Genomic DNA, 24,313 nt, shown 5'->3' on the forward strand with positions numbered 1-24,313 from the left:
CATGAACGCGGACCAGCTGAAGTATGGCTCGACAGGGTCCCGGCATGAAGTTCACATTAGCACAAGGTGTGAGGGGTGCCTAAGAGACAGTGGAAATCTGAACCTCGACCATGTGTGGTAATGCGCGGCCCAAACTGCGATCAAGGTGACAATGAAACAACTCGAAAATGGCTCCGACAGCCATGTGCAGGCCGTGCAAATTCCCCTGCAGTTGCCCCACACGCACACACACACACACACACACACACACACGCTGTTCACATTCCCTCCTGCATTTTGATGCCCTACTACGCGTCCCTGACCGCGAGTCGCTGCCGTAATGAACGCGCCGTGCTCCTGCTCCTCCCGCGCTCTCCTGGCCATGAAGATTAGCGGTTTCAATCACGGAGATTTATCAAAGTCAAACGATCTTTCTTCGGTCCCACAAGGCCACCAGCAGCCAGTCAGCCACCCCAAAAGCGTGCGGCGCTTTGGGAAGCCGGACGTCTGTTGCCGGGGCGGTTTTTCACGTGCAGCTTTCATGAGGCGCTGCGTCGGCAGTCAAAAGGACCCCTGAAGCGTCCGGCGGGCACGCGGTGAGACAGGAAGGGTGCGCTCCGTGTGCCGGAGGCTTGCGAGGACCACTCACGGCGTGGAGCCCGCCCATCGCGAGCCCGCTCGGAGGAGTAACGGCCGGGACGAGCCGTAGAGCGGTGAGAGGAGGGTGATGGAGGGGGTTTGGGGGCGTTGCTCGGCATGCGCAGAAAGGCGTGCTGACGGCAGCGTGCAGGCATTTTCCAGTGTGCAAATATGCAGAAGTGGAATGCAAGACAACGAAGGGATGGAATGTGACATCCATGATAAACAATCCGGCAGGCACACGCACGCTCATACAGCAGGTCTCTTATGAATATGCACCCAGGATAATATAATCACACACACTCACACAACGTCCCTGCTCGCCACAGCGGCCTAATTGGCCTAATGTGACTTTCACCCTGTTTAAAGGAGACTCGGGAAAAGATTCCGCGATAGAATTCCAAGAAGCCGATCAGACTTCGCCGATTATATATAGACATCTTCAAATCAGGGGCACGTTTCTCTTGGGAGAAAAAACAAAAAGCGAAATAGGGCTGACAGAGACTAAAACATATCCAAAAGCTGCCTGACACCGGCTTAAATGAAAATTTATGATAGTAATAATTCCTCGGGTTCCCCAACCGAAACATAAAGTCTGACAGGGCTGCTTGGTGGGGACTAAAATGTACGAGGATGAGGTCACGGTGCTACGTGTCAGTTGATAAGACTCCTTCAAGCTACGTGAGTGAGACCCTGCACAGAATATTCGGTTAGCGCTCGTGAGGCAGCTGAGCGTCCATCAGGACGCCGATAAGAGCGGGGTGTGAGTCCGACAGGGCCCGATTCGCCCCCTCTGCTGTCGGCCGTCAGCTGCGGTTCTGAGACATGCAGAAAAAGAGAGACGCAGAGAGAGAGAGAGAGAGAGAGAGAGAGAGAGCAGCTGGCGCATTTCCAGCGCGCGTCTTGTAACTTCTCACCCGAAGCCTTATATATTCGCACAGCTGCAGTTTCTACTGCCAAGAGTTACACCAAGAGTCCACGCTCACGCGGCACTGCCTGCACCGATTAGGGAAAGGGCCCGCAAGATCACCCCTCTCGTTTTAAACCGTGGGACTCCGCTGGAGATGGAGGGACTGCCGCGCACACAGGCGCACTCGAATGACTCGCAAAATCAGACGTGCGCAAGAAACAAGAAACGCTCGAGAGTGGGCATGGGGTGTTATCGGCGAGAGAGAGAGAGAGAGAGAGAGAGAGAGAGGGAGAGAGAGAGAGAGAGAGGGATGGTGTCCTTCAGCTCAGCTAAATGACACAAAAAGGAAAAGAAGCACTGAGGATACAGCTGGAATCACCTTAGGACTGAAATGTGGGAAAACACACACACACACACACACACACACACACACAGACACACACACACACACAGACACACAGACACACACACACACACACACAGACACACACACAGACACACACACACACTAGACCGTCTCCTGTAGAAGTCTGGATTTAAAGAGAAGAGGCGGGGGGGGGGGGGGGGGGGTGCAGTGCTTTGAGGAAAGTTACATCTCAATAAATTGCATCGTGAAGCAGAGTTACCATCCCCCACACTCCACCAATCCAACCCCTCCCTTACCAACGAGGAAAGAGTCCCAGGAACGAATAGGTGTGATTCACCGGTGCCTTAAGCGATTTTCACCAGACTCACACACATACACACATACACGCAGATGCACGCACACACACACAAGCACACAGACCCAGACACGCGCTGCTGCAGCACACTCAGAAACAGCAGCAGTCAGCATCGACCCTACAGGCATTTTCATGCGTATCTTCTGCAGTGTGGAATACGCAGCTAGTTCATATCGTCCCCAAACTAGCCAGACTGAACGCTGCAGACCCTCATCTCACGCTCAGGCTCGACGCTCCGTCCCAAGCAATTGAGGAGAGTGTCTAAGAAAAGCCCAGCGGGCATCACGAGGACGGTACAACCCTTTTCCTGCGTGGAGTCTCAAAGCGATCCTCGGTCACTCGTGCCCTGAACGTAACCCACCGCGAGCCTTAACCAGCCATGCCCCGAATCAGCACATCGCGACCAGTTCGCAACACGGCCCGGTCGATGTGGGGGTGAGGTGGGGGGTCTCACTCACGCTGGCAGTGGTCCTTGCTCTCCTCGAAGCCCGGCCTGCACGCGCAGCGGCCAATGGGTACGAGCCAGCCGCCGTCTGCGCTGCAGTACATGCGCGGGGCCTCCACCTCCTCCGAGTCGTCCACGCAAGCGCCGTGCACCTCCACCAGTGCTGAGTCGCCGCCCGTCACCGTGTCGGGGAAGCGCGCCAGGTTGAGCACGGCAGCAGGACAGCGCTTGTAGAAGACGCGCACGCTCACCAGCGCGATGCAGGCGCCCACATCCTGGAAGGCCAGGTAGAAGCCCTTCTTGCTGAGGTTGCCGATGTCACGCACCTCCGTGTTCAGCTTCATGACGCGGTCGCCCACGTCCGTCTGCGTGAAGCTCTCGTCGGCCGCGATGGTGTCGATCTTCACGTACTGGCTCTCCTTGATGAACCACAGGCTGGGGTTGTTGGACTCGTAGTAGAACATGTTGAACGTCTCCTTGCAGGTGCCCGGCACGCCCGGCAGACTGTTGCAGTCGCGCAGTGTGAACTTGATCTCCACGTAGACCCGCTGGGCGCCATCCCGGGCGATGTGGCGCGTGCGCAGCCAGTTGTTCTGGTTGGCCTCCATCACGTTGCACACCTGGTAGGAGCGCATAGGCGTGTTCCTCTCGTCCATCACGCTGATCTCCTCCCACTGTGGGAGAAAAGAGGCGGGAGTTAGAGGGAAGAGGGCTATGCATTGGCTGTCTTGGGTGTCTTTTATATGCCTGCTTGTATCTATAGGGTTTTCCACTGACATGACATATGTCCCACTATTCCTGAATGCTACCATTCCAAAACCGAAACCCAGTCCTGATCTTTATGTCAGCAACCAAAATGAAAATCGGGTTTTGCTACCTGAAAGCTGCAGTTGTTGGGAATATGCATTTTTCCTCATGGGAACCAGTGATGGCCCCAAAATGTCAGTTTTCCTAATATTATGGAGACATGGTCCTTTCAAAGAGAGTAAAACTGGGGTTTTGTGTATGTAAGCGTGAAGAGGTCCTACTGTGTGTTTGTACATGTTAGAGTGTGCCAGTCTGTTAAGTCTATTACATGTGTGCATGTGCATGTGCACGTGTGTGTGCGTGTGCGTGTGCATGGGGACGTGTGTGTGTGTGTGTGTGTGCGTGTGTGTAAGAATATGGGTCATTGTGTGTACGTGTATGTGGGGGGTGGTTGTGTGTGAGTGTGCATGCGTGCATGGTTAATATTAAGACAGAGTGCCTTTATTTCCCATCATCTAGGACCATCTGTTTCCACTTGTGTGAGGTTTCTGTAATCGCAGAGACTTCCCACATGAGTAAGAGAGCATTTCCGCACCTTAATGGGAAACGAAACGAGGGAGTCAGCCTACGGGGCTGGTGCAGTCCCACAAATGTCCAATTCCCAAAGAGATTCCCGAAAAGATTCCCGAAAAGATTTTGGAGTAAAGATGCACCACCGTCTCATGGACTCACTGACCACCGTCTCAGCTAAGAGCTAAAGGGTGTTATTTCAGGCTCCCTTTGAGCTACTGAGGAATGAGCAAACACTTGGTCGCACATGGAGCTCTGAGCATACAACAAACCCCCAGACCTGCTCCTCAGACCTGCTCCTCAGACCTGCTCCTCACCCCCCCCGGACGACTGAGCGGCTACAGATGCCTCCCCTGGCTCCCCCCCCCCCCCCCTCCCCCACCGGTCCGGATGCAATGATTCCCTGAATGTAGCAGTCGTGATAAAGGCCCAGTCATGAACCTGCATTTCATTACTGTGAAAACAACAGTGCACACACACACACACGTCCGTGCTCGTGCTGGGATAAACAGCATGCAGTGTGGCGTTAGGCATTAGTCCAGGAGGAACTGTCGCTAGCGGTCATTTCTTTTATTAAGAAAGACAGCAAACCACTTTTCACCTCGGCACATTTTTGACGTAGCACGTTAAAATCTTCATCTGGCTTAAAATGGTAAAATGTGTTTTTAATGTGTGGAAGCACCTGTCGCGAAGAGAGGGGCCCAGGTCTGAGGCGGATCGGTTCTCTCCATCAGAGCCAGAGAACGTTCCAGAATTCCTCTCTGTGGGCTCGCCGGTCGGTTCTCAACAGGCCGTCACCGCAACCTACCATGATGTCACTCCCTCTAACGACTCGATTGACTCAAGAGTTCGTTGCCAAAGGCAGAATCAGTTGAAGCATGAGGGCCAATTACGAGCACTTTAAATGGAGCTGTGTGTGTGTGTGTGTGTGTGTCTAACACCACACAGGGTACAGCCACGGGTGGACATCGCAGATCAAAGTGACATGACCGCAGAACGGGCCCAGAGAAAAGCTCAGCTCTCACCTTGGTATGCAGTAATTATGGCACCCTGGGAAATATTTCCACTGCGACAAAGGCAGCTTTATGAGTTGCTGTTTATTTATTTTCCCGGAGATATCCCTACCCTCAACTCCGACAGTTTTGCTCCACTGGAGAGCCTTTTTTTTGCCTCCACAATGGACTGAATGAAGTCAGAATGTTTTCTACACTGTAGGAGAGGTCTCTGAAGGCTTCTGACTGGGTGTACGATGTTACAGTGTACATATGTAGCACACTTAACATGCCAGGTTCCATGGCACTCCACGCCATAAGAACCGACTCTCCGAATATAAACTACATGCAGTTACCATAACGGTCAGTGCAAAAAGAGAAACACATTCACACACACGCATGTACACGGGTGGAGCCAAATCCGAATACGGTGTCCGGCGAAGTAAAGTGTTTGTTTACGGGGCAAAAAATAGCTGGAGTTTTAGCAAAGTCACTGTGCCACTGTTACATATCCCGACATGGAGCTAGACTGACCGGTAGGAGTTTAGGCTAGCATTCACCTGTTAGCCCTGTAGCCTGGTCTGTATTTTTGGCAGTGCAGGAATAGGTCTGCCTTTTGGGTGATTGTTTTAAATTGCGTCTCCACTTTACACTTGACTGAGATATCTGCACAGCCTGTTAGGTGACTGTCCTTTATACAGACAAAGCAATGATCGTTATGCCGATATCTGTAAGAACCATTCAAAGCAGTAGCCAGGTACAGCGTCTGAGGTAAAGGCAACGTCTACTTTGGCCTTGAAGTCGGCTAGAATGTTTCTTTCATAATGCTCGGTTAGCACACTACTATCAAGCCCTGGCTATGACTGTGATTGAAAGATAAAATAATGCTGTTATTCAAATACAAGCCCATATGCAAATCAGTCTGCGGCCTCAGCCAATCCAGACGCAGGCTCTCTGCACTTCCCTGATACATAGCCTCCTCCCACACACACACAATGAAGAGCTTGTGTAGACAAGAGGTCACATCTTAGGGGGTCCAGCACTGTAACCATGAGGACGCCATGGCATAGCAGTAGGGCCTGGGCCAGAGGGAAGCTTCCGGAAGACCTGCCTGTCACCTTCCACAGCACGTGGTAACTCAGATCACGGCTCCTGTCTGTCTCCTCATGGTCTTTGCTCCTATCCTACCATCCTGAGGTAGTTTAAGACACTTATGTGCGTAATTGGCCTTAAATCCCTGGTTGGGGAGGGGTTTCTTTTGAAAGACATGTCATTAAGGTTGCCTGTTTTCTATCATCTCACAAGAACTATCCCTGCTGTGTTTCACACACACACACACACACACACACACTGAACCAAGTACTGGATCTCTTCATCCAAGCCTGAACATCTGGTTTGGGTCTAACGGTATTAACTTTGACCTGTCAAGACCAAGAGGCAGACGATTGAGTCAGCAAGGTAAACATCATCATAGCTGAGCAAAGGGGCCTATGGGTAATGACCCGCCTTTCCTCCGAGCCCTCCGAACGAGCCCGATTGCTGCCACAACACGGTCACGGGGTCAGGGCGCTAATCCCCACGAATGCGGCACCAAACGTCAGCACCGAGGCCCCCGCGGGTCCCATGACCTTGGCGCCTTTAAATAATTACTGCAATGCGAACCAGGAGAACTGGTATGCTCGCACTCCGACCCGCGCTTCTGGGCCAGCTGGATACGCCGATATGCCAGCTGTATGTGAATATTCGTCGGGGGGGGGGGGGTTGTTAACGGCAGGAGCAGGACCAGCCTGAGTCCAGTGGTCACAATGGTTACTTTGGCTCTACCCCAACGCAAGGGGTCAGTGGCTATACAGAACTGAAAATCACTGCCCTACCAGCTGAGAATTACGCTAGCTGGGATGCTCAACTGTTGTCCTATGGTGGGGGTGATACTACGTGGCCACTTGGGACTGAGCCCTGTTCTTGGTCAAGGTAAGACTAAAGCAAGTCTAGGTCAGAGGGTAGCGGTGTTTTGTAGAGTTGCAGCGGAGTGGAGCACAGGCAGAGCTGGCTGCTTCTGAAAAAAACCTATACGTGTTTGGAATATTTTGAAACAATGCAATGTCATCTCTCATCAACTCCCTTATCTGTGCAAATGTACAGCATGAAAATATAACGTTAAAAATATAAATTAGAATATTTCAGTGAAAGGTGACGTTGTATGTTACTGTAAACGTTGGGTATGGCATTTTACATGTTAAACAGTATTATACATGCAGTGCTGCTGACAGAAAGAAACTGAATATGTCCTGAATATCCCATTTTAAAAAGGATTCAGGATGCTAACTCTATTACTGTTTTCCCTGTATCTGTATCTGCCACAACTGCGCTACGTCAGACCATCCCTCCAAGAGAAAGGGATCGCATGGGATCGACCCAGCTCTGTGACGACCGCTGCGAACCGTCACGCTAAATCCCAGCCATCCACCCCAAACGGACCTCCACGGAGTAATCCCTGCGCCGTCTGATCTCATGCGCGTATGCGGGCCATGCTCCCCCGGGGGGGGATTTAAACGGCAAAACCCTCTTATCCGCATCCTCCTGCCGGGCTCCGAGCGCACGGCTCTATCCGTGTAAGTGGAGAGCCTAAAGAGCGCGGGCTGAGTCAACCCGCGCCGCGCGCTAAATGTCACCGCGTGACTCCCGGCTCGTCTGGGAAAATGAGTTCTCACCTAAGTATCAGACGCTTGCGTAATGCAGCGCAGTGTTATACAAGAGCAGCGATTTACCCCCGGGGAGGGAATGGGACGTGCTGTTCGGCCAACCCGACATTTCTGCCGCGGGATCTGTCTCGAGCAACGGTCTGTATTTGCGGCAGTGTGTGTGTGTGTGTGTGTGTGTGTGTGTGTGTGTGACCTGATCCTGCCTCTGACGGCTCTGTTAAATAATTAAAAAGGCGTCTATATAATCCTTAAGAGTGATTTTCTTTAAAGCCTAGTATGACTTTCAATAACTAAATTATTTTTAGCCTCGCTGCCTCTCTCTCTCTCTCTCTCTCTCTCTCTCTCTCTCTCTCTCTCTCTCTCTCTCTCTCTGTCTCTCTCCCTTTGTCCCTCCCTCCCTCTACCAGGCAGGTCCTTTCTGCGACACAGGACTGCGTTCCCGTTCTAAGAGCTCATAATCTCAGTTTCCTCCACAAATAAACAAGGAACGTGTCTGGGCCCCCACTGCTCCGCTACAACAGAGCGGCTCTTAGCTGGAAACAACAATAAGCCCGGCGTGCTACGGAAAGCTCCCAGATTACCTTTACTCTGTTTCACAGACCTGTGCCAGATAGAGAATTCATGCCCCATAAATATTCATGAGCAGGTGGAGCTGGAGGTCCCTCTGCTTTTGAACGGAACAGACGCGATTCTGCCTTGAAAAAACAGCTCAAATTGTCGTCTGCCTCAGGAGGAAGAGAGTCATAATGGCACGGCTGAGGATGAAGAGGAGAGGCCACGACCGGGGCGCAGACTTGAACCTTTGGACGGAGGGCCGGCCAAAAACCGCCTTGGGCTCGACTCGGGCATGCGTTAGCTGCGGGCTAGACGCTAGCTGCCGCACGGGGCCGTGTTTGGTCATTACCTACCCCTTCTGGTGGATAGGCTTCCCAGCCAAGGTCTCCCAGAGCAGACATCGAGTCCAGCAGCGTAACTAGAGACAGAGACAGAAAGAGAGAGAGACAGAGAGAGAGAGAGAGAGAGAGAGAGAGAGAAAGAACGACTTGGGTTAACTTAGCCAGCCCCATGACAGTTTGCTAGGAAAGCTCAGCTGTTCCGAACATCTGAATTTCCAATTGTTTTTGGCTCGTGGCAAATTACTGGGCAGTGGCGGGTGATCAGGATCCCAGACTGCACGCCTGGGCAACAATGCAACCCTTCCCTCGCACCGCAGAACGTGTCAAAAAGCGTGAAAAACGCACCGCCAACGACCCTCGCTGGAGAAGATGGAGCTTAGCGCATCGGCGATATCTGCAACACGTGCATGATGCGCGGCACACAAAACCAAATCCCGCCTGCAGTAGCTACAGCGTTATAGACTACTAAAGTGCGACTGCGCCACGGTGAGTGGAGAGAACAGTGCGTCTCTGGTTGATGACCATTTAAAGGTTCTAGCCCACCCCCATCCCCCACACCCCAAGGTATGATTGCTTGTCCTGAGCTTCTGAACGGTGTTTTTCCAACTCTGTGCTCTGTTCCACGCTAATGAAGGTCTTGGCACCTCTGAGCTTTAATTTTTAATTACAGCCCATCTGCAGACGTTGCCTCTTCACACTTAGACCCAGAGCAGACGACCGCAGTGCAGGTCTGGCTCCGGGTACAGCCCAGTCTCACACACATACACAGACAGACGCGTACATTACGCAGATGTGCAAACACACACACACACACGAAGGACAAATACAAAAAAGTTTTCAAAAGGTCGTTTCATCTGCTCGGGAAAAGCGTAAAACTTCAGAGCGGTGAACGGCCTCTCCAGTCTGGCTCCTTTCTGAACATTCAGAGTTTTGCCCTGCAGATGAACTAACGGCCAAGTGGCTTCTCAGGCGTTATCGCTACAACTTCGACATTAGCATACACGTGTGCCCGTGCCCACACATACACAAACACACACACTTATATTTGTTCCAGTAGGCCTACTCTGGGAAATGAACGTTGAAATATTGCTGAGCACAGACCTTCTCTTAACCTGCTTAGTAGTCTCTGCATGTCTGGAGATAGTAATCTAGCTGCACTGTTAAGTGTTTTACTCTAGTGTTTGCAGGAGGCAAGTACTTTTGGAACACGTGAAGGGAGAGCAGCACAGTGCGAGAAACCAGCAGTGCGAGAAACCAGCAGTGTGAGACAGAGAAAGAAACTGAGAATTTGAGAAAGTAATGAAAACTAGAGAGAACAGCGCAGTGACAGTATTTACTACGCGATATACTATGTGAGTTCATTGATATACTGTGTTACTGAAGGAGTGTGTGTGTGTGTGTGTGTGTGTGTGTGTGTGTGGTGCACTGGTTTGATTCATAATGACATCGGTCTGTTTGTAAAAGATTAATGAGCTGTGATTCATGTTTCATAAATAGTTTCCGACATGGCGGCCAAAGTTCTTTACCTGGGGAGAGCTGCATTCTGCACTGAAAAAGCTGGAAATAAATCACGGAGGGAAAGTTCTGTTCCGGGCTGGAGTCTGAACACACACAGCACAACTGAATGCATGGATGAGTGCTCAGCCAGGCATGCTTAGAGAGAGTGTGTGGTTGTGAGTGTGTGTGTTACGCATGTACTGCACGGCTCACTCTATGAACTGAGTCTGTCAGTTACTGTGTGCAACATGAACTGCCCTGCAGACAGAAGAGTTCCCTTAACGTACCCTACGTTACCTTTAAGAGTTTCCTTAACGTACCCTACATTACCTTTAAGAGTTTCTTTAACGTACCCAACGTTACCTTTAAGAGTTTCCTTAACGTACCCTACGTTACCTTTAAGAGTTTCCTTAACGTACCCAACGTTACCTTTAAGAGTTTCCTTAACATACCCTACGTTACCTTTAAGAGTTTCCTTAACGTACCCTACGTTACCTTTAAGAGTTTCCTTAACGTACCCTACGTTACCTTTAAGAGTTTCCTTAACGTAACCTACGTTACCTTTAAGAGTTCCCTTAACGTACCCTACGTTACCTTTAAGAGTTTCCTTAACGTACCCTACGTTACCTTTAAGAGTTTCCTTAACGTACCCTACGTTACCTTTAAGAGTTTCCTTAACGTAACCTACGTTACCTTTAAGAGTTTCCTTAACCTACCCTACGTTACCTTTAAGAGTTTCCTTAACGTACCCTACGTTACCTTTAAGAGTTTCCTTAACGTAACCTACGTTACCTTTAAGAGTTCCCTTAACGTACCCTACGTTACCTTTAAGAGTTTCCTTAACGTACCCTACGTTACCTTTAAGAGTTTCCTTAACGTACCCTACGTTACCTTTAAGAGTTCCCTTAACATACCTACGTTACTTTTAAGAGTTCCCTTAACGTACCCTACGTTACCTTTAAGAGTTTCCTTAACGTAACCTACGTTACCTTTAAGAGTTTCCTTAACCTACCCTACGTTACCTTTAAGAGTTTCCTTAACGTACCCTACGTTACCTTTAAGAGTTTCCTTAACGTAACCTACGTTACCTTTAAGAGTTCCCTTAACGTAACCTACGTTACCTTTAAGAGTTTCCTTAACCTACCCTACGTTACCTTTAAGAGTTTCCTTAACGTACCCTACGTTACCTTTAAGAGTTCCCTTAACATACCTACGTTACTTTTAAGAGTTCCCTTAACGTACCCTACGTTACCTTTAAGAGTTCCCTTAACGTAACCAACGTTACCTTTAAGAGTTTCCTAAACGCACCCTACGTTACCTTTAAGAGTTTCCTTAACGTACCCTACGTTACCTTTAAGAGTTCCCTTAACGTACCCTACGTTACCTTTAAGAGTTTCCTTAACGTACCCTACGTTACCTTTAAGAGTTTCCTTAACGTACCCTACGTTACCTTTAAGAGTTCCCTTAACATACCTACGTTACTTTTAAGAGTTCCCTTAACGTACCCTACGTTACCTTTAAGAGTTCCCTTAACGTAACCAACGTTACCTTTAAGAGTTTCCTAAACGCACCCTACGTTACCTTTAAGAGTTTCCTTAACGTACCCTACGTTACCTTTAAGAGTTCCCTTAACGTACCTACGTCACCTTTAAGAGTTCCCTTAACGTACCCTACGTTACCTTTAAGAGTTCCCTTAATGTACAATACGTTACCTTTAAGAGTTTCCTTAACATACCCTACGTTACCTTTAAGAGTTCCCTTAACGTAACCTACGTTACCTTTCAGAGTTTCCTTTACATACCCTACATTACCTTTAAGAGTTCCCTTAACTTAACCTACGTTAGTTTTAAAAGTTCCCTTAACTTACCCAACGTTAGCTTTAAGAGTTCCCTTAACTAGGGTGAAACTGATGATTCCGGTTTTATGGTTTCCAGTTCCAAAATTGTCTCCGGCTGGCAGACGGGTGGGGGACACTTTCCTGAATAGGCAGATGCCCAACAGGTGGCATCATGAATGGGATAACGAGGTCCGGGGGATCTGCCAGGGACGTTCAACTGGAGCGCGAGGAGCATCTCGCCCTGTGCCGCCTGGATTATAGGCCCCGTGCACGCACACAGGGCTGGCGACATCATTAGGATCTGCGCTCGGTGACAGAGAGCAGGCGGAGACCCCTTCACGACTTCCACAAAACCCATATGACTCACATGATGAATGAATGAAGGAGTGAAGGAGTGAATGTGACGGATAGTCCCAGTGAAACTGAGTTTATTCAGTTAGGTTTTCAGCATAACCAATGAGGGCAAGGCAAATATGAAAAAAGTCGTCAGTGGATAGAACACGATCTCTCTCTCTCTGTGTTTGCGTGTGGATCAAAGGCAATGCAACAGAAACTGTCCCATCCTGCTGGACAGCATTTACAAACAGAATACTGCTTTTTGTCTCCCGGCCTGTCTGAGTGTGTTGAATCGATAATGAATCCGTCCCCTTTCGTCTTTCCAAGTGTCATTCCTCTTCGTGCGCTCTTCTCTAATCCAACCCCCCCCCCCCCAAACCTTTTATTCTTCTGCTTTATTCTTGAAGAATGGGTGGTAAAAAAAACTCCCAGGAGAAGAAATGAAGAATATCCTATCATCTCTCTCCCTCTCCCTCTCTCTTTCTCTTTCTTTCTCTCTCTCCCAGAGGAGAGAGTAGCTTCAGCCACTGAAACTCTAACTGCTTCTCTGCCCTCTATGTCTCTCTGCTAAAAGACCTCCCCAATTATTCCCTCAACTGGAAGCTCGTGTTCACGGCGATCTAATTAAGTCCTCTCCGGGCCCCATCAGCAGGTCAGGGCTCGATGCAAAGCCAATCGGACACCGCTGACGCGTCGCGGCAGACGGATCCGTCCGGGGGTGATGGGAGCTCTTCTCTCGCCCCGTTCGTCTCGGCTTCGTGGGGGTGGGGGGGGGGGGGGGGGGTTTGGAAGGGGGGGGGCGGCCTCGCATGCCTCGCATGGCAAACTCACAGAGCGGGCGGCCACTTTTCTGCGGTCTCCGGTTTCAAACATGCTTACGTATCGATTAGCCACGGAGGGGCAGAGTTGTAAACTCCAGACAGTAGTGTCTGTGTGTGGGGGGAGGTGGAGGGATGGGGGATGGGGCTTTGGGGGGCGATATCTTACTGGAATGAGACCCACCCACCCCAGGGCAAATCAGAGCCTAGTCAAGACAAAGTACACTGTAATTGTGTGATAGATCGATAACTCTGATAACATAATGCATTGACTGGTGCAGTGTTTAGCTTCACACTGAGTGGAAGTGTTTGTTTAGGTGTGTGTGTGTGTGTGTGTGTGTGTGTGTGTGTGTGTGTGTGTGTGTGTGTGTGTGTGTGGATGCCTGTGCTGATATGTCTGTGTTTCCTGATTATACATCTTTGTGGGGTGAATATTTGTCATGCTGCAAACACCTTGGGGGTGTGCAGTTCTCAACGAGGCGAGAGCCCGGAAAATGGACACTCCAGCCTTGTTCGGAGTAACGTGTGTGTGTGTGTGTGTGTGTGCCTGTCTTTCCCTGGTCAGAGCTCCCACAGAGAGAGCAGTATGGGCTGCTTGTAGAAGGGGAGGGGTCCTCTGGGAGGAGGTGTGTGTGTGTGTGTGTGCCTGTTTCCGTGGCTGTGATCTACTGTATCCCGCTCTCTGATCTGTGTAGATAGAGGCCCTTTAAAGCACCTGCCAGCAATCAAATACCCGGCCAACTCTGCCAACAGTACAGACGGGCCATCCACCACATGGCAAGCGCCCCACACACACACACACACACACACACGCACACACACGCTCAAAAAGTCTGACATACACAAATAAGGCTAGCTTTCACCAAAAAAAATACAGTTCTCTCACAAACGCACACCTGCACTCTAAAATGAACACATACACACACATACACAAAGGAGCACCTTTTACATAAAAGAATTATCTCTCACAGACACTCACACGCAGAGACACACACACACTCACACACACACTGAATGAGGTCTGTGAGTGCTCCTCAGAGCTTTTGTTCAGCTCTCCTTCCAGTGCTTCGGGTGAGAGCGTTGTCCTGGTAACAGAAGAACAGGGCACTCCAGTGTGTGCGTGTGTGTTTGTTTCATGTTGGGACCGGCGCTCCACATCGCACTTACACACAGGCCTAAAGGCCCGAGACCACAGGGGCCTTTCAGACCAGGAGACCCAGTCACCAGCTGATCAACACCCAGCGTTGGATCAAAGCTCAGCGACGAAACCCCTCCTCTTCGCTGCCGCCGGGATTCTGCCAGGGACAGGACAAGGGACTCAGGGCTTCGAGAAGGATGCGGCGGACCAAGACCAGAGCCGATACGTCCAGGACTCAGGGGGTGGGAGAGGCATAGCGGAACATTCTCCCTGTTTCTCTCTCTCTCTCTCTCTCTCTCTCTCTCTCTCTCTCTTCTTTCACATGCACACAACCCAGGCCTGCCGTCACAGGAAGGACACAGCTTGGTTCCATGGCAACACAAAGCTTGAGAAGAAGGCAGCTTTGAATGATGGGACCCAGAGCTCCCTGGACAGTAGGCAGATCACATGGGGTGGAGCTAGAGAGAGGGGCAGCCAGAGGGAGAGAAAGTTTGTCTCTCTCTCTCTCTCTCTCTCTCCCTCTCTCCCCCCTTCGTTCTCCACCTCTCCCCTCTGACCATCGGACTAATTTAACTTGACGATGAGTCAGTGTATTAGCAATACCTGACCTGTTCAACCATGAGTAAAAAAGAGGCAAAAATCAACTGGAAAAATCCTTATTCATTGCTAGCTTATGACTATTGATCCCAAAGGGCAATCACTCCATTCCCATTCCGCATCCCATCCCATTCCTGATATAAGAGGCTCCTGTGCCATAGAACTTGGCCCCTTTCAACCTCCCGTTTTCCGTTTTTAGGCACTTGATCTCGTCACACCCACACGGGCGGGTGCAGCTCAAACGAACGAGAAGCGATCTCCTTCCTCGCTCCTTCTCTCTCTCCTCCATCTCCCGTTCCGGGCTCACATTCCACGGAGTTTGAAACACTCGTGCAGATCCCGGCGTCTCCGTTTCCACCCGGCTCCTGAAAACAAATCGCGCCCAGCCTGCTCTCGGGGCACTTAACTGCTAACCGCTGCTCATCCTGCGGTGCATTGTAGTATCACTTTTACTTTTTTTTACGGAAAAAAAAAAAAAATGCCACCACTGTCCCAAACGCCAGCCGCGTAAACACGTCTGAGCTCTCCTGTTTTCCTGGCAGAGGGTGTAGGATCCTCTGGTTACATCCCGATGTACCTCATCCGCGGTGTGCGTTACGTTTCGGAAAGCCCTTTCTCCAAAAACCGCACGAGACCGGATCACGTCTCTGAGAGGGCATCGCATTCTTCTGCTGTCCCCCCACCTTGGGAAAGGGACCTGCCCGCCAAGGTCGTGGTGGCGTCGGACTGGAAACCCGACCACCGTCTGACCCGCCGGGCGGGAAGCGTCGCCACGGTCGACGCTCGTCGGACCGCCCCGGCATCCGCTGCCCGTCTGATCGGATCTGAGGGTCGAGGAACCAGAGGTGGCGGAACGTCGGGAAAAGGAGAGGGAGCGTTGGGAAAGGGGGAGAGAGAGGGATAGAGAGAGATAAGAAGAGAGAAAGAGAACCAGAGAAAAAGGTCAGATGAGAGAAAGAGGATGAGAGAGAAAGAGTGAGGCGGAGAAACAAAAGGCTTTTCATACATAACGCCACGTTAAATACGGAAATATCCTGATGGTTGCTTTTATGCTATGCTAATGTACCCATGCGGATGTGCAGCAGAAACCTCCTTCTGAGAATACGCTGGGGGGGGGCTATCTGGGGTTACATGAGAGAGAGTGAGAGGGTGCGCATGAGGGGTCAGCGGGAGGTGGTGTGCGCGGGACGGAGCGGCGAGCACGCTAACAGATGAATTCAATTAGGACAAATAAAAGGCCGGGCCCAGAGGCCGGATCACTGGATCGGCGCGACGTCAGAACCGGGATCTTCAGCCTACTATTGTGTCGACCGGCTCGCTAACGAGCTTCCCGCCACAGTGCAGACAACAGAGCATAAGCACCGAGACGGAACAGAAGAGAAGTGTGTGAGAGGCACTCGTTTGTAAAAAAAAGAGAGAGAGAGGGGGGGGGTGTGGGGGGGTTAGCTGCTCGTTAACAAGAAAAGACAAGGCCTTTGGCCAACGGCACGTTTGTTGCCATGCTGTGGAGGGCATGTCAGTGAAAGAGGGTTGCCAGCCCCGCGTGTCAAAGGAAGTGTTGCTTTACATGAGCAATGGATGTAGCACAAACCAACAACTCAAATGCACTCAAGGCAGTGCTTCACTCACAAGGGCCCTTCTCCGGCTGTTTCCTCATCCTCTCCGCCATTTTAGAGGGGTTTGGTCCCCTGCCACTTGATAAGCTCAATATCTGTCCTTTGCCCTCGACTGCTACAATATTTATAATTTATCCATTACATTACATGTAACCGTTAGCATCAATGACTCAGGCCTGGTTAAAATGGATGACCCCCGAACTACCCCAACACCGAGACGCGTGTGAGGTAATAATGGCATATCGGGGGTATTAATAACCCCTCTGAGGCCTCGTTTATAATTACACGTTGCTCGGCGAGACATGAGTCCCAGTGCGTACCCAGCAGTGATCCCAGTAATAGAGGTGAAGCCCAGTGCTGAGTGGGGGGCCCAATCAATGTCCTAAGCCATTCAAGGTCAAAGGCAAAATCTGGTTAATTAGAGCGATCCATGAGTGATCGCCCCGACCAATCATACGGCTGCCCGTGAGCGCGGCCGTTAAGAATTCCGAGCAATTAAAAAAAGACGCTGGCCTTTGACCTATCAGGAGAGAATACGGGGGGGGTGGAGGAGGCGTGATGGAGGAGTGATAGTGGAGGCGCGGTAGGCTGCCAACGATCCATTTAACACTGGCAGACTGCGGGGAGGGCTCGGGCAAGCCCCGGGCCGTGAGCTATATACACGGCTAGCGAACACGCTAATGCTAGCTCGGCAGCAAGTGGAAGAATGGGAAAAAAATGAGGGACTCGCAGAAGGGGAGCGGGAAAAGATTAAGGATTTGGGAATGGGATGCCTCAGCCATGCGTTAAATACGGGGCTCTGACTCGTCACAAACCCTGACACTGATTAAGTCCCCCAACCAGGACCGGCCTCAATCTAATCTACTCTAACAGCGGAGGTGAGAACCCACTGCTACAACGCTGCCAGAGCCACAATATGCTTAGGACACTCAGCAGAAGAGAGTGAGAATATTATTTGTTATTCACCCACTGGCTTAGCAAGGTAATTTTACAGTGGGACTAGATGAGGCAATGCCTACAAGTATTCTGATTTACATTCACATTTATGTTCACATGGATAATCACGTGAAAAGTGCTTCAAGGATAGTGAATGAATAAAATTCATAAAGTCCAATTTGGGGAGAGAAAAAAATGATCTGAATTGTTCAGTAGACCACCATCTGAGTGGTCTGGATACACAGCTTTAGCAAACGGGAGTAAGCGCTCATTGGCTCCCTCTGCTGTTGAGAAGAGTCACTGCTCTAAAGTCAGACCTCTTCCTATAATGCATTAATTGTTTAGAGGGTTTTAAAAGAACACTGGGCAGGATTTGAGCCATATTAACAGCTATTTATAAGCTACCTCTTCCTGGCTTCTTTTTTTACATACTGTATCTGTAGTTTAATAGCCTATGTATAGTGTAAAGAACACTTACACTAATTAGTTCAGTAAAAGAGAAATCTATTTAGAAATGACCAAACAACTGACTGAAAAACGCTAGACACCTTAGATTATCATTCGAGCTCTGCTCACCTAGGTTTGGGCAATTAGACAACTCATTCCCAAGGCCGACTGCAAATGGTCAGCAAGGTTACACAGGAACCTGCAAAGCACTGGCACTCACATGCGGTGCGTTTTAACTCAGAGGACACGAACCCTGAGTTGTGTTTGACTGGCACTCCATGCCTCTGGGGTGGCTTAACGCAGCAACCACGGGACAGGCTTCCAGGCAGGCAACAGGGCCCCCAGCCCACGATGTAGGCAGCCGGAAGCAGAGCCGATCCTGGGAGCCGGATTACTCGAGCGAGCCCCGGAGCTCGCTTCACACATACGCCTCGCCTTCCAAAGGCTGCAGCGGCTCTCCAATCAGGTCTGCGGCAGAGGTGAGGGCCGAGCCCAGAGAGGCTGGACGGAGGACAGAGAGGGAGAGCGAGGAGACGCGAGGGGAGGGGGGGGGGGGGGTTCTTTTCCATGAGAGTAAAAATAAGTGCCAGTCTAGGAGCCGGTTTCTGGTGCTTTTCCCTGGGCTCTTCCATATGCAATTCCCTGTGCTCCTCCATATGCAATTCCCTGTGCGCTTCCATATACAATTCCATGTGCTCTTCCCTGCTCTTCTACGTGTTCTTCCCTAGTCTTCCTTGTGCTCTTCCCGGGGCTCTTCCATGTGCTCTTCCCTGCTTTTCCAGGCTTGTCCCCAAGCCCGGGACCGCTTGCCCTTTCCCACTGAGGCACAGTGACGTACCCCTCACCCCAAACATGAACCTTCGCCACTAAAAGCAAACCAGCTAAAGTGATCTGAGCAGAAAAGGTCAACGTCGAGCTGCCAGAGTCCCAGAGTCCATCACGGAGGCGAGGCAGCCGATGCAGCTGTTCTGATGTCCTCCGCCTCCCACTCCAACTGAGCCGAGTCACCGCTCGTCATTTACACCAGCATGTGTCCTACCCCTTCGGAAATCGCTTTTGCCATTTTTCCGTGTCCCTGAGCCACGGCGTGTATGGCATCGTATGGATCAAGAACGAAAGATGGAGAAGCAAGTCTGGCGCTCCCAGACTGAACGCTGCGCTCGTCGGCTCAAACATTCAGGAGGTCTCCAACCTCCCCAGAAGTTCTGGGTTTCCGTGGGCCGTCATGCCTTTTGCTTGAGAAGCCCATATATCTGCAATTCCTCAAACAAGGCTTGAGTTGCATGAAGAGGCTTATTTACTCTTCATTAAGAATGACTGTGTCTGTGCAAACACATTTCCCACACACACAATTGATTATCAGGCGCTTAATTCCATCTTGATATTTGCGTATATTTAATTTGATATTTGCTTGTAATTTTTACCCGCAGAATTGAGTCGAAAAGATTCATACACAATGCTTCATATCATTATCGTTACATATGAAGCCAGAGCTGGAAAACGTATGCGTATATTTTTCACATGAAAATATACAGTCACATGAAAATATTGCTCATTTTAAATCTTTATTAATCGTTCAAGTACTGTAAATGTCGGGTCGAACTGAACACAGTATAACATAAAAGCGTTTGCATCTCACAGCGATGCTCATTCTTCGAAAGCAGCAGATATGTAGTCTAGCGGCTAAGTTACGGAGTACCAACATGTCCCGAACTTGAGGATTTGGCCAGAGGCGACTGACGAACTGCGTAAACACGCAATGCCCGAAACTAAGAAATTCCCACGACAAATATTACGTTACGCGCCGTAAAAGTGGAGAGCGCGACTCCCGCTATTTTTGTCCCATTTCACGGCACGTTTGTCGTAGCCTAAACATTCATTTACCAGCGCCGTCGTTTGCGTTAAAAGCGCCCATCATTGCAAAAATTACAGTTCTCGCAACACACACACTTGGGGAAAAGACAACTCACTTCCTAAGATCCGACGCACAGAATCGGACTCCGAGATTCCCAGCGAAGCATGTGTCACTTCTGCATAATAACGAAGTAGAAACTCAAACGAAATCGCGTGAACGTTTCTCCGCCCGCTGTACCATGCATGTTTCATTTGGACCACAGGACCCCCGGCTGCAATTCGGTAAACCGGAGAAACCGGAGAAACCGGAGTCCTGCACCACAAACCGCCGAAATTCATTCCTCCGATCCCACGTCCATTAAACGCAAAAACGCTTACCTTCATTTTCGGGATAGTTCCTTAAAGCCCGACTCGGTTTGAGGAAGGAAAAGTGAAAGATAAGAAGGGACGTATACATCCAAACGAGTGCCATTTTTCAGGCTGCCCGTAGCGCCCGCTGCATCTCTCTCCGTGCAAAGTTACTGTGCCGCCTCCTCACGAGCGAGCGAAGTGAGGAGCGGAGCGCGAGGCGACGGGAGGGGGGGGGGTTCCGTGCCCGGTCTTGCGCGTCAATCATCTGCAGGCTGCCGGAGGGAAGCGGAGGACGGGGACCCGGCGGCACGGGCGCGCATTTAAAGCGACACGCGCGATAAAGGCGCATCTGCTGCAGCGCACGAACTACGGCGCAGCGCTAGAATTTCACCGCTAGGAAAATCACGGACTGTCCGTTCTGTCTTTCCATGCAGGTTAAAGACCTTGGTATTGGACGGTTTCAAGAAGAAGAAGAACAACAACAACAAAAAAACTAATTTTGCTGCGAAGTCTCCCAGCGCATAAGGTTATAGTAAACGCGCTACGTTTGAATGTGACACATTTAAATTCACACCGGATTTAGGATTTCCAGGCGGCTGGAAATGACGACTGCGCAGCCACAGTGTTTAACAACAACTAAACGAGGAGTAAGCACACACATAGTCGATAACTCCACACAGAAAACGTGTGTTTATATATTTATATTAATATGTCATCTGGGCGGATTTCCAGAGACACACATCTCCCATTCTTTAATTCAAGTGCATTCACAATATAGTCACATAATTTGATATAGAATATCTATAGCAAATCCTTCACCGTAATGTTGGATTTGGTTTCATATCTATAGTCAATTTCCACGCTGATTTTTATAAGGGCCCGGCGTTGTGCAGCCCGTGTTGTACATAAACCTATAAAGACATTCAAGGACCAGTACTGGGCAAAATGAGGGGCAAAAATAAAACAACCCTGCATTTATCCTTGATGGAATGTTGTCCGTTTTTCATGCACCGTGCAATCTCCTTCACAATATCTTATTGGGAAGCCTCTTCACCGCACATTTAACAAAAGCTGCGTTTTCTCGACCTGGGTTTGGCTGCGTGTCCAATTAAGACGGTGGGCCGCGCGCCCATGACCTAATTCCCCCGACAGAGTGGACCGGGTGGAAGAAGGCAGTTTTTCCAGACCACGAGAGTTATATTCATTCAGTGACAACAAAACCCGACTCTGTCACGCGTTCCGCTGCGATGGCATGACGCGGGGGGGGGGGGGGGGGGGGGTGTGGACGCAAATGTGAGACCTTCGTGTCCGTCGTTTAATCTGCGGACTATACATATGACCGTTAGAGGAGGATATTGAGCTGCGCAGGAAAAGCATTACTTCCTCGAGACTGCCGCTGTCTGTGCGTGCATTTTAACCGTATGCCATTTCAAAGATACATGCGCACGCGCGCGCGCGCACACACACACACACACACACACACACAATCTTTATGCGCATTTACATAAAACTAGATTTTTGTATCTTAAACTAATACTGCTTTTCCAGGTGAAGTTTTGTGATGAAAAGTCAGATTCTCAGATCTTTCGAGTGTTCCTCTCTATCATCTGGTGCCCATGTAAACAGAATAGCTACATACTCATCCACACAACATCTTGTGTTTCCTGACCATCAAAACTGGAAGGCTGACCATCAGAAAGAAAATCTCCCAATCTCAAGATGTTTCTGCACTTTTGAGAGAGGACTGAACCCTCGCCCTGGTGGACTCATCCGTACCCGGTTCCTGAGAGGGACCAGTTTGCCCCCTGAACCCAGACAGAACACTAGATCCTGCCCCTCCTACTTCCGAGCAGTCTTCATTCCCAGGGCAGGTTCACACCCCCGGGGGCAGGGGGCAAGTCACAGGGACCCCATCTTGGAAGATAAACGGCTCAGTCTTAAGCTTAGCTTCAGAAAGCCCCTCAGATAAGATCTTTAACCCACTTTCAGTTTTTACTCGGAGAAGCTGCTGAAAAAGTCTGAACCTGCATCTAAAAGACCACCACAGAATGTTTTTTTAGGCCACAACACTTTTTTTTTTTTTTTTGCATGCTTGCCTACCAAAGAAATTCAAATAGTTGCTTTACAGTCATCCCTAAACATCTCCTCCGTGTGTGCTGTGGCAAGGAGCTACTGCCTGGGGTGGTGTCAAACAGAGACACTTAGTCCCCCGTCTGTAACGGTCAGGCTTGAAGAAGCTGTCATCCTGCCAGCGCAGTCTTAAAGAGAGCCATGCTTAGCAGGTGCCAGAGAAATCATCTGCCCATTCGACACTCCTTCTAGCCTTTCGAAGTCGCTCATTCGTGTGATTACGTCTCCATTGTGGCGGGCCAAGCGATCAGCAGTGTGGCTGCGTGGAAGAGGGGGAGGGGTCTTTTGCATGGAGGGCGGGGTGGGAGGGGTGGGGAATAGAGTCCATCTGCATATTAAGAGGTGATTGGTGCCTTTGGAGTTTGGATGGGGCGGGGCTACGAGGGTGGGCGTTGCCAGGACAGGAGAGCTGGAAAGGGAAGAGAGCAGGCTGACCTCGGGGGAAGCGAGCAAACATGGAGCCCCATGGAGCAAACAAGACTCTGCGCGCACAGGAGGGGTAGTGCGGTAACAGCACGCAGCACAAAACAGCCTTCCTTTTTCACTCTTCCTCTCCCTCCTTAACTCTCTCTCTCTCTCTCTCTGTTTCCCTGCCTTTCATGTGGACGCCCTCCGAACACAGTTCACTGGTTTGCTTTCAAATGTTCAGCCCTACCCAACAGGCAGGGCGGCAGCAAAACACAACCAAACCTCCCCCTCTCCCTTCCGTTCTCACGTTCGGTGTGGCCCACGACACTGCGATGAGCATCACAGAGAATGCCTCCAATGCGTCTCAGTCTCGCTGATGCCTCCTAGCCGCGCTTTCAGATGAGTCTCGGGCGCAGCGTGGCTGTGCCGTCACCTTGCGTTTCCGGGGTCAACTCTTTTTGATCCCCGCACGTTTCCTGCTTTCGCTAGGCCAGGAAACTAATGACAGTTCGAGAGGAATCTCCACCTCGGGGGAGTGCTCGCGGCAGGTGCAATTATGCTTTCACCGCCTCCACCATCGACGTCTTCGTCTCGACCCCTCCGTGATAAAGCGCACCAAGCAGGATATTTGCGCCCGCGTTGCTTATTTGAGTAGATCTAAAACAAATGGCTCGAAAATGGGGTCGACTGCAGGAAACCGCTATAATTTCCTGCATGGTTAGTGGCCTCAAGTCTAAGATGTCACTGCAGAGCTACAGCGTCTCAGCGGCAGTATCTCGTGGCCCTCTCGAACAGGGTCGCCATCCGGGGGGGGGGGGGATTGTTTAGGAGGGGCCACACCCATCCTTATACAATCACTGGCCTCCCCATTAGCTCCATGTGACATATTATTTTAGCTACTGTCCATTTGAATCAATAATTTGTATTTTTACAATAGTTCATGCGAAAGAAAATAACAAATGGCGGCAGCTAGCCACCGTCACGGTGTCACAGTCTGAACCACCCCCCCGCCTGCTGCTGCACAGTATACTTGGTGAGGTCACTCTGCCTTTAGTGTGCCATCCCAAGATTTTCCACGGCCCCTTTCTGGGGGCCCCACTGCTGTCGAGAACAGCGCCCAGTAGTTACACCACATGACTTCTTGTCTTGGGACTGGACACGAAGCGCCCATCAGCCGGTTCTACGTCGCGTTAAGTGCTACACCGTTAGCAGGACGAAGGACGTGGGTGAATCTTTAAAAGGAATCGCCTGTCCGAACAGCGGTGCTGTGTTTTAGCGTAATCTGTCTCCGTAATCTCTGTCTCTGTAATCTCTGTCTCCGTAATCTCTGTCCAAAACGAGTGCATGTTTATTTGGGCCTCCACAGTGGAGACACAACAAAGAACGCGACCCACCCCCAATCTCCCCCGACGGTCATTACACCGTCTGTGTTCCAGTAGATGGAGATGCATGGCTGTAGCAGTAATGCACTAATGATGGAGTTCCCTGACCCTGCTCCCATCAGGCTACATTTACACCTATTATTCAGACCAGACGTGAAAACGAGTAGGCCAGGGAACCTGCTGACCTCTCCCTCTCTCTCTCTCTCTCTCTCTCTCTCTCTCTCTCCTTTCCATTCAGGCTCGGCACTCATCTGACGGACAGACGGAAGGGGCACACGCGTGATTTGTCGCGGTTTTCCTGTCCCTAATGGACGTGCCGCGCGAGTGCTAAGCAAATTAGCCTGGCGCATTACGTCCAGACGGA

General features: G+C 50.5%; 1 protein-coding gene across 1 annotated transcript in view; it reads right to left on the minus strand.

Annotated features, from left to right (window-relative positions):
• Positions 1 to 20,150, minus strand: part of epha4b (eph receptor A4b) — an 83,466-nt gene extending 63,316 nt beyond the window's left edge. Inside the window, exons 1-3 of the mRNA XM_035536401.1 lie at positions 20,057 to 20,150; positions 8,615 to 8,679; positions 2,709 to 3,369 (exon numbers count right to left, since the gene is read on the minus strand). Of these exons, the coding sequence (XP_035392294.1) occupies positions 2,709 to 3,369; positions 8,615 to 8,679; positions 20,057 to 20,150 (820 nt within the window). The remainder of the gene's footprint in view (positions 1 to 2,708; positions 3,370 to 8,614; positions 8,680 to 20,056) is intronic.
• Positions 20,151 to 24,313: the final 4,163 nt, after the last annotated feature.

The sequence above is a fragment of the Electrophorus electricus genome, chromosome 18 (assembly GCF_013358815.1).
Source record: "Electrophorus electricus isolate fEleEle1 chromosome 18, fEleEle1.pri, whole genome shotgun sequence".
Taxonomy (NCBI): domain Eukaryota; kingdom Metazoa; phylum Chordata; class Actinopteri; order Gymnotiformes; family Gymnotidae; genus Electrophorus; species Electrophorus electricus.